At 32.2% G+C, this 20,799-nt stretch overlaps 1 protein-coding gene and 1 long non-coding RNA gene across 17 annotated transcripts in view; one reads left to right on the top strand and one right to left on the bottom strand.

Moving 5' to 3' along the window:
* Positions 1–379: 379 nt before the first annotated feature.
* LOC112029675 (uncharacterized) lies at positions 380–5,064 on the bottom strand. 2 transcript variants are annotated; one of them, XR_010624805.1, is made up of 2 exons: positions 4,495–5,064; positions 380–748 (listed from the first exon to the last, which is right to left on the bottom strand). It is a non-coding gene; the product is annotated as an uncharacterized LOC112029675 (long non-coding RNA). The 2 variants fall into 2 exon arrangements; XR_002884780.2 differs by having other exon boundaries at positions 411–741.
* Positions 5,065–9,966: 4,902 nt separating this feature from the next.
* Positions 9,967–20,799, top strand: part of LOC112036631 (uncharacterized) — a 32,656-nt gene continuing 21,823 nt past the window's right edge. For 4 of the 15 annotated variants that reach the window (XR_010624791.1, XR_010624789.1, XR_010624792.1 and 1 more), the window contains exons 1-5: positions 9,967–10,104; positions 10,316–10,426; positions 10,580–11,474; positions 11,560–11,700; positions 20,648–20,781. Coding sequence is in view for 1 of the 15 variants with exons in the window: in XM_065762986.1 (XP_065619058.1) it covers positions 10,361–10,426 (66 nt within the window). In the remaining 14 variants the exon portion in view is untranslated. Of the gene's footprint in view, positions 10,105–10,315; positions 10,427–10,579; positions 11,475–11,559; positions 11,701–19,103; positions 20,782–20,799 lie in introns of those variants that run through there. The other 11 variants (XR_010624794.1, XR_010624790.1, XR_010624796.1 and 8 more) reach the window with 7 other exon arrangements.

Here is a 20,799-nt window from a genome sequence, read left to right as displayed (position 1 = left end):
TTTTGAAAGAAATAATCAAGGAAAAAAAAATGTAAAACATCAATAAATCATATAGCAAGCTTAGCTTTAGATGTACTAAATTATCCTATCGTGCATTTAAATTATAGCTAAAACCTCTAGGTTGTGTTTGGATGGCAACATTTGGATTTGGATTTGGATTTGAAATCCATTGATTTAAAATGTCTTGATTTGAAATCCTTTAATTTTAAAATTCCTTGTTTAGTTCTTTCTAAACAAAGAAGGATTTGAAATTCATCATTTCAAATTCCATTATTTGGATATCTAAATTTGGATTTAAGATCAATAAAATATATTTTTTAATTATTTTTTTTCTTAATCCTTCTACATTTTAATTTTAGTAATATTTTTAATAAATACATGAGGTAATATTAATAATTCAATTGACAAGATAATAACTAATATCTTTAGTCATAAACAACTAAAAAAATATTTTGCCAATTATTGACAACTAAAATTTTTATATCAACTAGAGAAAAAACCCAAATGATGGATTTTTTCATAAAATTCAAAATCTCAAACTAAAAAAGTATTCTTCAATTTCACTTCTTAATGGTTCTCTCACAAAGTACTTCCTACGCGAGCATATTCCAACAAGCATAACAAAAAACTCCATTAGCAAAGGCAAAAATCTCATCGCCTCTTCCTCATATACTTCAATCTCCTCTCTTTTACATTTTCATTGAATGGATATATCTCTTCCATCATTGGTCATTTTTGTCTCTGTTCGCTTTTCAAAATACAAACAATAAGAATCTATAACTAAAAAAAAGGTTATCAAAGAAAATCCATGAAACCACACCAAACTAATCAATGCATTTGCAACTACAAATATGAATAACAAATAATTAACACAACTAAAGGTAAGCAACCCAATGACAGCTTGGTCAGCTTCAATCCATGCAAAGTAAAGGAAGGGAACACCCTCGTTTTTTCTGGAATCTTGTTCCTTGAACTCCGAAATTCTGCTATATTTAATATTTTCGTAGCTGCTACAAATTTACTTTCAAAGATTATTAGGACAAACAAAGTCAATATCAAGTGGCTACTTGTCATTTTACTTTCTTGAAAGTTGGAATAAATCACTGTATATTTCTTCCTTGTTGACTCTGAACAAAATGACTAGGTACATAAGTACATTGCTCTTGATCCAGGTAAATGTATTCCAATATTGTCATTAGTAGTGATGGAAGAAATAATTGTCCACAAGGACACAATTGGACAATGAGTTTATTACCAAATGTTAGAAGAAAAAGTACTTACATTCTGTTCATGCACGGATGGTGCATCAAATATGAATTTTGAAATCTACAAGTAATGTATAATCTGATAAGTAAATTATTCTCTCTCACACATACACACCAAATGCTTCTCTAGGGGTCCTAAGATTATTGAAGAACAAAAAATAAAGTATGGAAGGGAAAGATGTAAGAAGGAATTAATAAATGAACTACAATATGATAGTACCAATTGCATGCACAGAAGGGAAATTTATCACAAAATGGAAAACTTACAGAACAGTGAGACGATAACCCAATAATTTGAGCAGAATATTAATTGCTTCCTCCTTTCCCCATTACACTGATAAAACACAAACCCATTATTTTATTCTTAAATGTGCAGCTTCTAAGTCCTAATATACATAAATCTTCAGTCAGCTAGCTCTTACACAATGTAAGTCCATTGTACCAGAGGCATTTTCAAACCTCTTACCCCTTAACAATTCAACTACGTACCTTTTCCCGCCCTTCAAAGTTTCTTCCCAATCCAGATAATTAGAACAACTTAACAAACTCTACGTGCTTTTTTTTTTTTTTTTTTTACTTATTGGTTGTGATTGCCTTTGTTGAGTTTCAAAGCATAATTTTCCCACAAGTTTTCCCCATCAGCCATCAAGAAGGGAAAGCAACTCTCATGCACAGAATTCCCAACATTGGAATTAGAAGGGGAAGAACCATCATTATTACCTTGTAGTCTCACAGTCTCTGGCTCTTGTTCATTCATTTAACAATAAGCCCCACCTTGATTGTATAGGGAAGACTCATTGAAAGATGACAATGGGGTGGACTTTAAAGCACAAATGTTGGGGGAATTCTCCACATTCCCACTTCTATTTAAGCTCACTCCTTGTTTCCCTAGCGAACAAAATTACCTCAAGTTCTTCAAGTGGTGGATGGCTTAGTGAAAATGACTTCAACAAGGATAGGCTTGATCTTTTTTATTGGTTGTTAACTGCACTCAGCCTCATCAACTTCTTTAATTACCTTTTCTGCTCTAAATGGTACTCTTATAATCCATCTCTACCATCCACTACTCCACCACAAGACTATAACAAGGAAGTGTGATTTTAACTAGAGTTCATTGCTCACACACACAAGTTGGCCGGTAACCCCAATTACAATTGTCAGTATTAATCTTTAATCTATTACCATCAATCAATACGACCAAAACAGACAAAAAAAATACAACTCAAAGCTATTAAATAAATTAGACCCAGCTCATTCTTGAACTATTAGAAATGCATTTGTTAAAAGATTTTAACAAGTACAAAAAACTCAAATGAGAAGGTAGCAAAATTCTGTTCCAAAGGTTCAAAGAGATTTTATACTTTCAAGTAGATTGTACATGTGCAGCCTTTATATTTAAGGTTACCTTTGAATTCTAATTACCAGCATAAAATGAGAAGGTAGCAAATTATGTTCCTAACCCAGAAGGCAGCTTAGAAAAGGAATTCAATGTTGACCGATACCATAAGCCTATTTAGGAAAATCAAATTTGAAAGAGAGCAATTGAAATCAAGACTGGACTTTTGGCCAGCCGAGTCAAATCTAATTAGTCTCAATATTTAAGACCAGGCTCAAGTTTCTACTCTGAATATATATTATGCTTAGTAATCTTGTGGATATTGTGGTTCCACAAGAGTCAAAGTGGTACATGCATGAAGGAAAAAATGTGTTCTACAAGGGAAACATTACTAATGATCAAGTCTTTGACAGGCAGGTACAATGTACACAGTCAACAACATAAGCAACTTAGTAACATGATGATAATCTAGTGGTATATAGAGAAAGAAAACATAAAACTGATGAGGTACGAAAGAGTTGGCAATAAGCACCGATAGCTATAAAGGGAATATTTAACAAGTGATGGACAAATGATGATACAAGTTTTGTAGCTAAAGCAACAAATGGAATGAAAAAAATTTATGGGATGTATAAGCATTCACTATGACAGTAGTCCTCACTTTCCATCATCACAATATCATTGTTTCAAATGAATATTCTCTCACTTATTACTTCACAACTCATAAACAGTTTATTGAAGCATGTCATCAAACACATAATTTGCATTACAAACCCACAAATAAAAATAAAAATAGAAAATAAAAACAAACCCAAAACATATCATTGAAAATACCATGAAACAAGATGCACAAACAAATCAAACAAAAACCACAAACAATCAAATTAAACCCAAACAAACCCACAAATAAATCAAATAAAACCCACCGGAAAAACCCACATCCCTTTTGAATTTAGATTTAGTAGAAAGAAAGAATTAGAGAGGTTAAAGAGGAAGATAAGAGTTGAGAGAACAAACCTAAAGTTGCCTTGCCGAGAGAGAGGGGGAAGAAGAGTTTGTGAGTTACGGCTAGGAAGAGAGACACGGAGAGCCCAGAGAGAAACAGTGTGAGTGAGCATAAGTAAGCCACGAAAGCCAGTATGCTAGTGTATTAAGTGGTTTTCACAGTTTTAACTTTCTATTCCTTTAGCCATACACATAGGCAAGGTTCTTCATTTGGACAAATTAAGTCTTTTGGTAACATTTTATAAGAAATTTCACTTGACAAGGTTCATCTACTGCCTATTACCACTTTCTATCTAGAAATTGTTGAGTATAATTCATCCAAATGGCACAAAAGAGTATGTTTACAAGAATTGTTTTGGTTATTCAGATATTTTATTGATGAACAAACATATTACATCTAGCAGAGTAAAGCTACTTTGAAACTCACAGTCCTTCAAGGACAACCTAACAAAGATTGCTAGCTTACATAACAACAAGACTAATAATACAAAACCAAGTCATTGAAAGCCAAACTGGATCAGAGACAAGGAGTAGCATAGACTCCGGCCTCTACCAGCAACAACCCCACCAGATTGAACAGAAAGCACATATCACATAATCATTAGGACAATTTATCAAACAATTGGAATGCACAAATAATGAACCTATAAGCTGAGAACTCAATCAACCATGGAATCCTAAAGACCCAACACAAAATTCATTAAATCTACATCATTTGATCAATATCTAACCATAATCATCACAAAAATCCACGAGTATCAAAGGAAATAAAAAACAAACCAAAAAAAAAAAAAGCGGAAAGAATTTTACACAGCCAAAAGTTCCATGGGCCAAAACATCTTAGAATTTCATCTTCAAAGATAAAAATAAAGAAAAAAGTGGACTCACCCTATTCATTGCTTGAAAGGATTTGTGATTATTTGGATCTTAGACTAAATAAACCCCAACCTCGACAGAAACTCGCACATATCAGAGCCTGAAGATACGGCCTACGGGAGGCGAGACAACCGTCGGATGAAGAACTCGGCACCGCTTCACGGTGGCTCTGGCTCTATTGCCTCTTTCTCTCTCCACTTTGCCGGTCAGACCTAGGTCTCTCCTCTCTCTTTTCTTTCTTTTGTGTAAATTAGTTAATTTTTAAACTTCACGTGATTCTCACATGCTATTCCGTTAGTGTTTTAACGTAAAACTAATGGAAGTATTAATTTGGTAGTTGTGTATAGTTTAGTGAGTAAACTGGCCAATAAAAAAGTTCAAGCGGTGTATTGGCTACTAGTCCAAAGTTTAGGAGGTGTATGGACATTTTTTCCTAAAATTATCAACTCCTCATTGCAGGGTGGAGCTTCTGAAAAATGCTTGGGTTTTTGACATCTTCAAAGAGTGAGGAGAGAATGAGAAAACCTCGTATTGATTTTGAATTTGAGATGGATGTGTAGTATGAAGTTATAAGGTTCAATAGTTATTTACATTATTTGGTTTTTATTTCTTTGTTTGAATTTGATTCTCCTCCCTCATCCCTTTATATATATACACAATTGCCCAAAGAACAATCTGGGTGTCAAAGATATTATTTGTCCTATTGGAGATTGCAATCTCTCTTCTTTAGGCTCCCCTTTTAATTTCCCCAAATCTTATTGAGCATTATTCCAGTTCGTCTTTATGTTTAAGGGTTTTTAATTTTGAAGTCTTCCCCCTCTAGTTTTTGTTCGCTTTCTAATTTCTATCCTTCAAATTTGCATCGGCTCCTTTTGAGTCAAATTTGTTTTCACCAATGGTTGTATTCGTCCCTTCAACCTGGGTTTGAGGGAAATTGGCTTCACACAACTTCGTAGGAACTTGCTTTTTCTTTTGTTATAATTAATTACTAACGAGAAGATCTTGTGTATTTGGTATATAGCATTATAAATGATCCAAGCCAATTCAAGTATTAAAAGTATTATAGTTACATTCAAAAGGAAGAAAACATTATTAGTGCATGAATTTTTTGATTAGTTTATAAAACAGAGTCAAATTTATTACTTAGGCCTTAAGGGCCATTTTAAGACCTAATGAAACAACTTGTAAAGAGAATTTACAAACCCTAAAGTCTTGCTTTCTATTAGATGTCTAATTCTAATAATTGGGCTTTGAGGCCAAATTTGTGGAAGTGGACAGATTCTGGTAGTGCACCATTCTGGCAAGGAGGACTATACCTTGATGCTGGACCAAAGGAGTTAAGTTTTTCAATACATAGACTAGTATTATTTTACAAAGAACAATGTTAACTCAGGACTTTCTCTTATTAAGAGGGTTTACCCGAAACTTAAAGAAAGGACTAGAAATGGTAATATACTAAAAATATATATATATATTTTTTAAAAGGCAGACCTATCCCTCTATTTGTTGGTTAGCTTAGAAACTTGAAAGACTCTGTTAAGTCCTAAGCAAAACTCGTTCACAAATTTAGCAAAAAAAAAAGAAAAAAAAAGTTCCAGTCCTTGTGTTGCTGGATTTATATGTGAATTTACAGAATTTAGAATTTTATTGAGAAATAATGAATTAGATTGAATACAGGCGATAATGCATGATAATCAGGCAAGGTATCCACTTAGCACAATTTTCATGTCCTTTAAAGCCATTTCAAGTTTAAAGATGAATTTGGAAAAATTGGAATTGGTACCAGTTGGAAGGGAGTCGGACATAGAGACTTGGCGTCTACATTATTATTATTGGGGTGTAAAACATCTAGGTTACCAATGAATTATATTGAATATAAGTGGTACATGTGGTAATAAGATAACAAGATATATGACTTGCTTTCTTTTTCTGTTCTTACTTCTAAATTATTCTCTCCCTCAGGTTGTGGCATGTGATAATCTCTACACTTTGGTTTGAACTTTGAACCATAAATGAAATAGTTGTATTCATACTTCTAAATTTTCTGTATTTGCCATGGCTAATACCTTGTGTGGGTTGTGTCCCTATCAAAGCATGAGAGTCGTTAGTTTCCACTTACTTAAATGCCACATTTTGTTCGATTAGATGTAGATATAACTATGTGAGTTGAAAAAATTTAGGCTAGCATGTATTCATGTAAAGGTGCAATAATACCATTTTCTTGCTTGAGGATTGTTTTTCCTTACTTGTTTGGGATCCTCATTGAAATATCCAGAATTGCTAAATTCTGACAACTTCATTTTGTCCAACAGTGCCTAGCCTTCCCACTTTAGTACTCCTAGAATGTAGTGATGTTGTGCTCTTTCTTCTCATATTTATGATGGAGTCCAGAAATTAAATTCATTGTAAGGTCAACCATGAATGTGAGAAGAAATGGCACAATTTCACCGTACTATAACCTAATAATTTTCACCCACTTTGATTCTTTCCTTAAACAAGGGGTTATTTATTTTTATACAAATAATGAGATATATGACTTGTGAAGAAGATAAAACTATGAACAATTTTTTTTTTTTTTTTTTTTTTTTTGATGTTTGTGTTAGCATGTAATGAATACATGCAATAACATCCAGGTAGATAATTTGGATATGGGTCAAGTACCATCATTGCAATTTGATATTAACATATTTGGTTTCTTTCCCTTGATATATATATATATATGTGTGTGTGTGTATAATTCGATAGTTGAGAGGTGAAGAATTTGACTGGATGTCTCTATTAGAAAGACCAAAAAGTATCAACCAATTAAGTTATAAGTCATGTTAGCTTTTGTGCATCAAAACATAGGAGCTTTGTTGGGAGCAATATTTGAGAAGACATGATGAATGGTATTTATGCTCTTTTTTACCTCTTTTTTTTGGTATCCCTTTTCCATTTTCCTTCTTTTTGGAAAGCTTATATATTAGACTGGAAAAAAAAAAAAGATGAAAGGGAATTACTTTCATTATAATAATACTCTTTCATAAAATTATAAGACCATGATTATTTATGTATTTACAAACGCTAAAAAAAAAAAGGCAAAAGGAAAAAAGAAAAAGGAATTTATAGTCTATTAAAAATTTTACAATATCTTCATATTATTTTCTAATAACCAAGTAAATAAGAAACAACATCAAGAAAAAGATATCTTGAAGAAGTACTTTCTGTTTTTCTCTTCTTTTATTATTTAAGGTAGGATCTACAAAATCAAATTTAGAAAATTAAGTATATTTTGTTTGTTTGTTTAAAGAAGTATATTGTATTTTCTTTTGTAAGGGGGTTTTCATAATTCTAATGCCAAGCAAAGTATAAAGATTTTCAATGTCCTTTTTGTAAAAAAGAAAAGGAAAAAGAAAAAGTTGTTGTACTTAGTTGAAACTAGAAACACAGAAGAATCAATTTAATTGCTTGATCATAACAATGGGTCTCAAAACGCGGTCATTTTATGTCATTAGTTTATTACCTAACTGGAATCAAAATGACACAGTTTTGCTTGTTGTACCTAGTGCTTTCATATAGATAGCTAAGATAGGGGTTGTTTACCAGTTTGTAACAATTCTAGTGTTTTTCTATTCTGTACTTGTGAGTTGTGTCTTCTTGCTTTCGCACGTCCAATGTTAATGAAGAATTGAGGTTCTGTTAATGAAATGAATCTTCTTGCTTTTGCACGTCCAATGTGCCTTCTTTTGATATCTTGTTTTAATCAAATTAAATTGAAAGGGTGATAGATTGTATGGTGTTGCTAGTATCTACAGGACAAAATGGTAATTTGATACTTCTGTGAAGATGGTTCTGGTGGAATTTTGCATTCTTTGCAGTATATATGTGTGAAGCTCTCTTTTGGAAACTTAAACTCCAACCCTTACCCCACACACCCTCTAAGTATAAATACTTGTAGAGTGACCACTGCACCAAGCATTTATAAGTGTATTATACTTTTAATACAAATAATTTATACCACTTTTTGTGTTCTATTTAATGCTTTACTAATTATGGTTATGAGTCCTATCAAACAAAAAAAATTTATGGTTGTGAATGTCTTTTTTTTTTTTTCTTTTTTCTTTTGTAACTTCAATTTTTTTTATACGAAAAGTGAAAGATTACATAATAAGTTGTAATTAGTGAAATGTTAACTATAATCATTCTAATATTTATAATAATAAGGATAATGATAATAATGATAATTATTATTAATTTATTTATTTTTATTGACATTCATTTTTAGATTAAGGTTGACTCTTGACTTGTAGTTATCCATAGCTGGACTTAGTGGATTGTGGATAATCCTATGTTTTTGGAGCTTATATATATATATATATATATAGAGAGAGAGAGAGAGAGAGAGAGAGAGAGAGAGAGAGAGAGAGAGAGAGAGAGAGAGAGATTTTATTGACTTCGTAAGCCACATCAACAAATTTAACCTCACTATTATCTTTATTCATTTATTTAAAAATTTCTAAATTACAAGATCAAAAAGTTCTAATAACCCAAAAACTCTTTTCTTCATTAAACTAAATATATATTATGATAGCTCGTCACACAGCTTTAACTTATGATGAAACCTTTTTTTTTTTTTTTTTTCTTTTTTTTTTTTTATCTAGTGTCATAATTTTCATTTTTTTAATAAGTTTGTTTTAAAACAAATTAGTAGGAGGTGTCTCTATTTTGTAGATTTTAAGTGAGTTAGAGATAATTTTTACTGTATCCTTAAGTTTTTTTCAATTAAACCTAAGTCTAAGGGTATTTCTAAACTATATAGAAGTCCAGTCAAAAAGGGAAATCTTTTATAGATAATATAGATATATTTTTCTAATTTACATTAATTATTATTTTTCATTTGATAGTTGGTGAGTGTGATTAAATACAAGTTACTTAGACAATTAAAATTTTAATAATATAAAAGGTAATTCACTCCCTCTTTTGATTTTCGAGGAATGACATCTACCAAAACTTGTATGAAAAAAATTCCCTCACCCTTAAATCCAATTGACCAAACTTTGTTAAATTAATAGTATCAAATTTTGTTGTAGAAAATTAGAAATAAAAAAAAAAATTTATTAACCTGCCCTTTGCTATCTAAGGGTAGCCTTTGCTATCTAAGGGTAGGCTTCCAAAATTATCTTTATTGATTAAAATTTATTATTTTAAATTTTTAATTAAAATATTAATTAACGAATTTTTTTTTACTAATTATGAAGAGATTTTTGTTACAAGTTTTTTTGGTACCTTATAAATTTCATATTTTATTCTAAATTTATTGATTATTTTTTTACTAACAATGAATAAATATTTTTAAAGAGGTTCTTATAAAAATTTAGATCATTCATTATTAATATAAACAAAAGAAATCAAAGAAAGTATGTTCTTTTCTCTCTGTATTTATTCATTCCGTGCACCGGCATAAGTCCGAAAAGGCTCAGACCAACAAAAACTCTAACTCTTAACACTATTTAAACGTCTAGAAGTCTAAACAGCGTTCTCTCTCTCTCTCTCTCCTCATTCAACCCAAGTATTCTCTCTCTATCTCTCTCTTTGCCGAGGGACCCAATTTGTTTCTGTTTCTGTTGCCGACCTTCATCATCTGTATGTATAATGTTGTTGTTTTGATACATCTTCTAGCTTTGTATAATAAATCCAATGTATTAGATTAAAAGGTTGTCACACTTATTATATCTGATTCTCGGAGATAAAAGAGGAAAAGGTTTTTTTTTTTTTTTTTTTTAATTTCAGATTGTTTCAATTTTTTATTTGAATTTGTGCTCAAAATTTTGGTTTTTGCCTGTTTGCCTTGTAGAGTGTAATATTTTGAAGCTAAAGTGAAAAAGAAAATTCCAACACCATGGCAGGGTTCTCAAGTAAGAGAAGCAAAATAAGGCAGCCTGATTCAGAGTTTCCTCTGCTCAAGGTGACACCTTCACATTTTGTTTCTAATTTCTATGCATTTAATCTATAATACTATTGCTACTTCAAAATATTATCTTCAAAGGTTGCACAATTTTCATTTTTATGTGCTTGTTGCTAACATGTGTCTAATTATCTTTTCTTCAAAAAAATTTAGTGTCACAAGACTCAAAATGACCTGGTGGATTGGATTGGTATTGGTAAATTGCCAGATGAAATACTTGTTTCCATTTTGTCTCTCTTACCTATGAAACAAGCAATTAGAACTAGTGTCCCCGCCCGTAGATGGCAGTGTTTGTGGACTTCCATTACTCATTTAGAGTTTGATGATCTCAGCGTAAACTATCTATTGTTTTCTCGACCTCGATCGCCCTCTCCCACTCCCTTTGATATGTGTACACCCTTAGAACCTACATACCCACCATTTCTTGTTAAAAGGAGGAGATTTGTTGATTGGGTCAATCAAGTATTGAATTTACATAGGGGCTTGCATGTAGATGAATTCAGCCTTGAGTTTTCCGTGTATGGTCATTATTTTAAAAGTGATATTGATAGCTGGATAAACTTCGCTTTTCAAAAGGGAGTTAGAAGGCTTCATTTGATATTCACATGTACATGGGCTTCCACAAACAGGTCATACACTCTTACGCCTCCAATGCTTCGTAATTACAAACTCGATTCGTTAGTACAACTTTGTCTGTGCTATATGGAGGTGACTGGAGAAGTTCTCGAATGCTTTTTGTCTGCTCGCCCACTTCTTGAATTCTTATCTGTATCAGACTTGCCTGTGATGAATTTTAAAATTTCCGGACCATCACTCAAGCTAAAGCAATTTGAGATAACTTACTGCACGTTGACAAGTCTTGATATTTATGCTGTGAATCTTATGTCATTTAAATATGTGGGAAACCATGAATGCATTTCTTTGAAGCACACACCACCGCTTGTTAATACACATTTTGGTGGGACTTATGCCAACTATCAAGAGCTTTTTCCAGTTTCAAAGCTATCTGTCTCAGCTATAGACACTGGTGTTGGACTTAAGGTTTCAGGTCAGTATTTAAAAATCCACTTTTTTGTTCCAAAGTACAAACAAAATAAGATGCTTATCCATTTTGTTGTGATTGAATTTTTCAGAAGTTAACCTGCTTTCCCAAACTGCCCAAATTAAGGAATCTTAAGCAATTGGAATTGGGACTGAATTGCCGTGTGTTCTGCCTCCTCCTTTGCACATCCCTACTACGTGTGTCTCCTTCATTAAATAGATTTAAAATTAAGGTGAATATTCTTACTTTTGAGAGCTTTAATTGTGGATTTTATGATATTGTTTATTTTTGGGTAAATTTCACTCTTACCACCCTAGATTATTATTGATTTTGCAATCTTCCCCTAAGATAATGATTTGTGCATTTCACAGCCCAATTTAAAGAAAAAAAAAAAGATTAGCAATTCACCCCTAAAGAAAAAATATGCCTATATTACCCTTAACTCCAATAGTAGGATGACAATTTAGTACACTTGGCATGTCAACTGAAAATAAAAAATTTTATTTTCTTAGATTTCTAATTAAATCTATTATAATTTTTTTTCTTTTTTTGACGCAAATGTCTGATGTGCCATATGCTGCCATGTCACCAGTTGTGTCAGGCATAGCTTTTGTATTTTTTTCCCTTGATTTATGGGGTATGTTGATACAATTCTTTGAAATTGGGTGTTAATTGAAAATTTGATTATCTAGGGGAGATTGCACAAGGGGGTGTGAGGAAGTATGGCTCTTTTGGGGTGGGGGGGGTGGGTGGGTGGTGTGGGGAACCTTTGGACATTTATATTCGGAGGGCTGGGAAAAGTCTTCAAGGTTTATTGCTTTTGAAGTGGGAAATGGTACTAAATTTAGTTTTTAGAGTGATTTATGGTGTGTTGAATACAAGAGAAGAACCCTAAACAATATTAACATCTATGAGTTAAAAGATCTAGAACTGCATTTATCTTTTGCTCCACAAGGCTCCGCTTGGGAGGAAGGAATGGAATGGAATTGAAAGGAATAAAAAGGATAATTTTAGAATATTCTTCTCTTCCCTTGTTTAGGAGTTTTAATGGAGGGAATAGAAAGTTCATTCCCTTGTTTGAGAGTTTAAGTGGGATGGAATGGAATGAGTAGGAGGGAACACTCATTCCTCTCTATTCCCTTAAAACTTCAAATTTTCATTCCCCTCGAAATTGGAAGGAATGAGAGGGAATGGAATTATATTTAATGATTTTTTTACTAAAATTCCCAAAATACCCTTATATATTCAACCCTTTATTTTAAAATAGGGGTCTAATAGTAATATTGTCATAAAATGATTCCATTTCATTCTCTCCATGTTGCTCCCAAACAGGATTACTTACATTCTATTCATTTTCATTCCTTTCCATTCCTTTATTTTAAAACATCCAATCAAGTTTACTTAATTCCATTCCATTCTATTCTTTTCCATTCTTTTCCCTTACTTAAATACATTCCATTCCACTCTATTCATTTCCATTTCCTTATGATTATCTCATTCCATTCATAAGGGAATGGAATGGAATGGAATTGAATGATAATAAGGGAATGGAAAGGAATGGAATGAAATGGTAATCGTGTATTCACAATACAATTTCAGTTATAAATTTGAAATTGTGAAATTGTGTCTTGAAAACAAAATTTTACAATTTAACCAAAATCGTGTTTTGAACCCATGATTTCAATTGATGTGACACACACCGTATACTCCAGTGTGTAACGAACATCGCCAAAAAAAATGAATTGTTTAAATTTTATCGTCAACATTTAAAGGGAAACATACACTAAATTGAGAGTATAGGAGCATGTATGAATTTAATCCAAACTCCAAGGTATCTTTTAACATTTTGCACACATTTATACAAACATTAACTAGAATTATTTTGGTTTCCATTTAAGATGATGTAGTAAAACTGAACCATTCATTTATCACAAATGGTGAAAATTCTAGGAACTTCGTGTTAGTGTCATCCTATGAACGCAATAAGATTTTAATGAGATTAATTGTTTCTTAAGAAAAAATAATATATCTATACGTTGTAATCAACCATAAGCACACATAGAAATAAAAGGAAAACAACCAAACAAGTTTGGAATATTAGTATTCAGGACATGACACTATGTGACCCATAAACAGTTGCATGAGTAAAGAAAATATTTGCACATTAATAATCCATCATATCTCTTAAGAAAAATATTTTCTGCAGTTCACACATAAAAATAGCATATACTTAAAAGTATATAACTCAAAAATTAATCAATCAATTTTTAAATCAAGTTGAGTACCCAATTTAGCAAAGTGTATGCATGTTATGTGTGAAAACAATGAGAGATATGATTGCAAAACTGCAAGACAGATACAAAAAAATAATGCAATGCATGTGAATCCTAAACATAAATGATGCATGAAAAAAAAAATTGGTCAAAAACTTAAAAACTGAAAATTTTTCAATTTCGATCAATCAAGCATCGATTGAATACCAATCGAGTCAGGCAGATTCAAACCAAAATTTTTTATTGCAATTTCATCGGTCAAAAATCTGGAAAAAAGAGATTTATGAAAAACAAATCAATTTTATGCAGAAACTCCTCAAAACATAGTATTTCACGAATGAAATGCATGAGTATGAGATTAAAAGTTTTTTAAAAGCACTTTGAATTCAACTCAGATCTTCCAAAAAAAGTTTTTCAACCAATTTGTCTCCAAAACTCAAACATTAAACACATTTTGCATAAAAATCAAGGAACATATAATCTTGGATGGCCAAAACAAATTCACACAGAATATCATGTACCAAGTTTAGCAAAGAGTAACTTATGTAGTGTGTGCAACTAGCAAAAGCTTGAGAGATATGTGAGGTGATATGTGAATAGAATTTAATCACAATTTCTACAAAATTCATCACATAAAATTGAAAGAATTATCACCTAAAGAGTTACATCATATAACTCTCACATCTTATAGAAAACAAGCTTGCAATCATGTAAGTTTCTTGATTTGCCTTAAAATATACACACCAATTTTATTTGATCAGAAACTTATTAAAATAGTCAAGATAATATATACACACCAATTTTATTTGATTGAATAAATTATAGTCCAATAATGTACACACCAATTTTAGCATTTAAACCGAGGCTACTACACTTTCTCAAGCATAAAATCTTACGATATGCACTAAGGTGTCCATGATTGGCTAGTAAACAGTGGTGATATGGTTATTTATGCATTTCTCAATAAGTTCAAGTCCAACAATCAAAAACATGTGACTTCAAGATCAAGATCAAGTGATCAAAAACTATAAACATCTCCCACACAATATGCACTACAAAGCTAAAACTAGCAAGGTGCAATAAAATAAGCTCATCCAAGCTAAACAAGGTACATAAACATGTTATGTAAAAATAAATTGGCCAACCTTGATTTCAAATCCAAGAAATAATGCAAAAACACATTATGCTTCCGTTTTCCCTTTTTTTTTTTTTAATTTTTTTAAAAAAATTCTAGAATGAAATACATGAATGTTATGCAATGGAAATCCTAGAAAAACAAAGAGACCAAAAGTAACAAAAAAATGGTCTCAAAGAGTAGAGCGATGAAGCATAAGGACCATGTCAGAAAGACTCAATTAGATTGAGTCTTTTGCATCCAAAGCTTTTTAGATGCACTTCGAGTATTTGAGTTCTTTTTCATATTAGAATGATTTCCAACTCTAGGATTGGAATAAAGGTTTAGAGTATTTATCAATTCACCAATAAGTACCATAGGATCTTGTGCTTGAGGCACAGGTACTTTTGACTTGTTTGCTCGCTTAGCAGTTTGCAACTTGAAATAGTTTAGACGTATGTGCCCAGACTTTCCACAAAAATGACAAACTCATGCAGGCTTATCCTGCAACTTGCCCTTAGGAGGGTTAAGAGCCTTAGGTTTAGACTCTTGAAGATCAACCCTAATCTTCCTAGGAGGTGTAACATCTACAGATTTAGCAGCCTCACTCATAGAGGGTTTGACAACCTCACTCACAGGGGGTTCAGAAGAAGAAACAAAGTTTATGAAATGGGGTTCAGGCACAGAGATGCTTTCTATAAAACCTAAACCAGTTTTGTCAGATGGAGACTTTTGAACACTCAGCATGTGATCAAGTTTGGAGCTTGTAAACCTATTAGTTTGTTATCTAGTAACAAATAATTCAAGTTCCAAATTCTTAACTTTATTAAGCAAAATCATATTCTCAGTCTTCACATTATTCAACAAATCATTAGCATCAAACAGTTTCACAGGCAAATTTTTCTTTTCAAGTTCAAGAGATGCAATTTTCTTTAAGCCTAAATCAACACTCATAGCATCCTTTGCAGCAACTATGTAAAGTTTATTGTAGGCTTCTTGTAAATCTGCATCCTCAGAGAGTTCCCCATCAGAAGAGTTCTCCTCAACAGAAACACTCTCATCAACTACAGCAATAACAGTGAAAGCCATGAAGTTTCCATCCTCATCACTACTAGACTCATTGTCGGAAACTTCATTATCACTAAGGGTTATAGCCATAACCTTACTCTTAGACCTCAAGAATGTTGGACATTCAGATTTCATATGACCATACTCTTGGCACCCAAAACATTATTGACCCATAGAAATATTAGAAGGTCGACCTACTTTTTTTTTAGGTTTTTCAGTGTTGTTTACCTTAGTGAGATCATTCCTCCTAAAATTTCTAGGTTCAGCAGTGTTCTTACCTCTTGCTCTTCTGTTACCGTTCCTAAGAAAGTTTCTAAAGTTTTTGGCAAAATAAGCAATCTCTGTAGCGGAGAGCTCATCATCAAATCCACTCACATCAACATCATCAACAGACTTAAGAGCTATTGATTTGGATTTGCTAGTCTTAGATAGGTCTAACTCATAGGACTGAAGAGATCCTACAAGTTCATCAATAGGGATGGAGTCCACATCCTTGCTTTCAGTGATGACAATCACTTTGTGTTGGGAATTCAACCTAAATTCCAACCTGTGAGAAAAAAAAAATAGAGAAAACACACGCCAAAGAAAAACAATCACACGAACAAGACAGTATTTAAGTGGTTCGGCAATTTGCCTACGTCCACGGAGTTGCAGGGATATCACTATTATCAGAGAAGAATACATAGTACAACTTGCGGCTACAATATTTTCTCTCTATATCAAACACGGCAACAACACCACACAAAAAACCCTAATTACAAAAGGTGGTTCCACAATGGGCTAAACAGGCCAAAAAAAATTTTCTCAGGGGCGTTGCCCCCGGACCCCCAAAAGGCTTGTCCATGAGCACTCTAGCTTGGGCCTGTCGGCCCAAGCCTCCACTCCATGGACTAAGCCTCAGTAAATCTCCCATTAAAAACCACGCAGTATGAAGTAACCTCAACATTAGAGATTCTATTAAATTTCTCCATAGAAACAGCATTCAAAATAGCATTCATAACTTTGCTATTGAAAGCGGCTGCTTCTTTTTGAGAAGTTTGCTACTCACTAATAGGAGTAGTGGGCTTCTCCCATCCGTATTCAACGGAGTTCCAGACTCTCTCATCAATTGATTTCAGGAATGTTTTCATCTTTACTTTCCAATAAACATAATTATTCCCATCAAAGTGAGGTGGAATAACAAGAGAATGTTCATGTTCCATGACAATAGGGGTCAAGAATTAGCTCAGAGATCAAAAGATCTATAACAAGAGAGTTACCCGCTCTGATACCACTTGTTTGTTTTTAGATCCCTTAAAACAAAACTAAATTAACCTAGTTAATTAGTCAAATGATTACTTAGTCAAATTAAACAGATCTAGGTTAACACACATATATCATATTATTGTAAAGTGCGGAAAATAAAGAACGCAATAATATGATAATCCAGGAAAACCAAACGGGTAAAAAACATGGGGAGGATTTAACCTAGCTATCCTCAAGGTAAAACGAATCCACTATGAAAGAATTGAAGTTTACACAATAGCGACTTAGACCACTAACATCCTATTGCTACCTCGAGTAGGAAACTTACTACCACGACCCCATGATAGCTCTGAGTCCACTGACTACTTCTTTCTTGAATTCCAGCAAGCACAAGCACTCCCGCTTGTATATCTTTAAGCTCTTGAATTTGCAACTGAATTGATCACCAAGTTCTTGACATAATCTTGAATCTTGGAAACCCTAAGTATGTGTGAAGGTAACCATCTCTAGATCTCACAGAAGATTCATACAAATAGCATAAAGAGCAACTTTTAGAGAGCCTTTGGGTACAAAACCCTAAATACAAAAGAGGCACAAGATGCACTCTAATCTCTCTTAAAAATTTATAAAAACGTTTTAGGGTTTCCTTTATATATATGAGTGTTTTACTTGAACCCCAATATGTTTAGTAGAGTTTGGGCTGAATTGGAATTCTGCAGAAAAAATAAATCTGCACGTGGTTCGATCGATCGAGTCTAATTTTCGATCGATCGAGCCTTGCAGATTTAGTCCAATAAATTCTACAATCACTCGATTCCAATTTTACAAATAAACATACTTTGAGCAAGTCTAAAACAAGACTAAACGTTTTGATCATGGTTTGCCAACATTACAAATTGAATTTCTAATACATTTAAACCTAAAGTCTTAGAACTTAACAAAATTAAATTTATTATAAAGTCCTCCATGAATGTGAGAGGAAATGACACAATTTCACCGTACTATAACCTAATAATTTTCCCCACTTTGATTCTTTCCTTAATCAAGGGGTTATTTATTTTTATACAAATAATAAGATATATGACTTGTGAAGAAGATAAGACTATGAACATTTTTTTTTTTTAATGTTTGTGTTAGCATGTAATGTATACATGCAATAACATCCATGTTGATAATTTGGAAATGGATCAAGTACCATCATTGCAATCTAACATTAACATATTTGGTTTCTTTCCCTTGTTACGGTGGTGGTATGTCGACCAACAAATTTCTCAATTGAACCTTACTATATATATATATATATATAATTCAATAATTGGGTGGAAGATTTGAACTCTGAATGTCTCTATTAGAAATATCAAGAAGTGTCAACTAATTAAGTTACAAGTCATGTTAGCATTTGTAATTCAAAACACAAGAGCTTTGTTGGGAGTAATATTCAAGAAGACATGATGAATAGTACTTATGCTCATTTTTCCCTCTCTCTCTCTCTTTTTGTTTTGTTTTGTTTTGTGTGTGTTTGTGTGTGTCTCTTATCCATTTTCCTTCTTTTTGGAAAACTTAAATATTAGATTGGGGGGAGAAAAAAAAATGAAAGAGGATTACTTTTATTATAGTTGGGCTGGTTTGGGGGTAAAAAAAAAAACCTTTTAGTTAACAAGGTTCAGGGATAGAGAAATCTGTTCCAAACTCGACTCGTTGCCATTCCTATTAGAAACACTAGAAAAAAAAAAAAGAAAAAAAAAAAGAAGAAGATAGGCAAAAGGAAAAAAGAAAAAGGAATCTATAGTCTATAAGAAATCTTAAAATATCTTCATATTCTTTTCTAATAACCAAGTATATAAAAAACAACATCAAGACAAAGATATTTGAAAAATAGCTCCTCTGTTTTTGTTTTTATTTTTTTTAAGTAGGTAAAATGTACTGAATTAAAAAAAAAAATGAAAGAGGATTACTTTCATTATAATGATGTTCTTTCATAAAATGCTGATAGGCCATTTTTTATTATTATTTTAATGCCACATCAGCTTTAAGTATGCCAATTGTGTACATCATTTGCCACGTGAACATTTTCTGTTAGTAAGTTAACGGTAGAGATTAAATTGATTATAAGTTGAAAATAATAGAGATAAAATTGATTGTTACAAAAACGTAGAGACCTAATTGATTGTGCCCCAAAATGTAAGGACCAAAAAAAAAAAAAAAGGAATTACTTTCATTATAATGATGCTCTTTCATAAAATTATCATACCACAATTATTTATGTATTTAGAAACACTAAAAAAGAGAAAGGCAAAAGAAAAAAAAGAATTTATAGTTTATAAAAAATTCTTACAATATCTTTATATTCTTTTCTAATAACCAAGTAAATAAGAAACAACAAGAAGACAAAAGGTATTTTGAAGAAGAGCTACTCTGTTTTTGTTTTTTTTCCTTTTTCTTTTTTAAATAGGTAGAATCTACTGTAGAAAATTGAGTATATTTTGTTTTTTTGTTTAAAGAAGTATATTGTATGGGCCTCCCGGATTGCATCTTGAGTAACCTAGTTGCTCTCCATATTTGTTATATTTGCAATAAAAGTACGGCAATGATGAGAATATGGAAACCGGGGGAAAAGCTTGTTTTTTTTTTATCTCCTTCTTTTAGCCACAAAGCTCTTGATTTTTTTTTTTTTTTTTTCTCCAAGAGATCTCCATTACATTGTTTTTTCCAAGGTAGCCTTCACCTCCACCATTTTTTATCTATCTTCCTCAGACAAATATCCACTGTTCCTTTTCTCCTCCATCAGCCTAAGATCATTTAGTAGGTTTATCTTCCTAATCCCCACATTTCCAAATACTTTATTGTTCCATAACTTCAAATCTTGTTTCAGAGTTTGCAATTTGCTAGTTAGAACAAAACTAGGAGTAACCTGGAAACTATAACTCTGCCACCAGCCTCTAACCTTGTCCGCAAAACCACCCTTTCAAAGCCACGAGTTCTCGAATTCAAAATGAGTTTTATTTTCTGTTACACTTCTTTTTATTAAATTATGCCATTGTTGTGTATCTTGTTTCAATTTTTCTTTGCTTTCTTGTTAAATTTGTGGAATTATCAAGGTTTGACATTGATTATTATTATTATTACTATTATTTTTTTTTGCATACTTATTTTATTTTAGTAGTCTTTTCTGGGATGGCCTTGAATATCTTTTTGTTAGATTGTTATCGGTGTTATTTTTCATTGATTTCTCTTGGCACCAGTGGCAGAGTGGCTCCCCAAACTTTTAATTATATTTCAATGAGCCCTAGATAGAATGTTACTTGACCCCTCAAAAAATTTTAAATGTTTAAATTCTGGTTAGTTTAAGTGTATTCTTAGATAATACTCAAACAATTAAGACTTTATCCTCTCTAAATATTTTAATTGTTATTGATCATCTGTCTCTGATTTTGTGATTTATAATTGATTCAATTACAATCAAATAATCGTACATGGAGCCAACCCGTAATTAGAGGCAGACGACCCTCTCTGCGGGCCTTCCAAAGCCGCACCACTGTTGGTGATGAACTATTTATGTTTGGGGGTATAGATGTGAACAACCATCTCAACGATATTCATATTTTCAACACTTGTAAGTTGTTTCTTTTAA

The sequence above is a fragment of the Quercus suber genome, unplaced genomic scaffold (genome assembly GCF_002906115.3).
Source record: "Quercus suber isolate HL8 unplaced genomic scaffold, Cork oak 2.0 scaffold_485, whole genome shotgun sequence".
In the NCBI taxonomy this organism is placed as follows: Eukaryota; Viridiplantae; Streptophyta; class Magnoliopsida; order Fagales; family Fagaceae; genus Quercus; species Quercus suber.
Note: the sequence above shows the minus strand (reverse complement) of the source record. Positions and strands in the feature narration are given on the sequence as shown.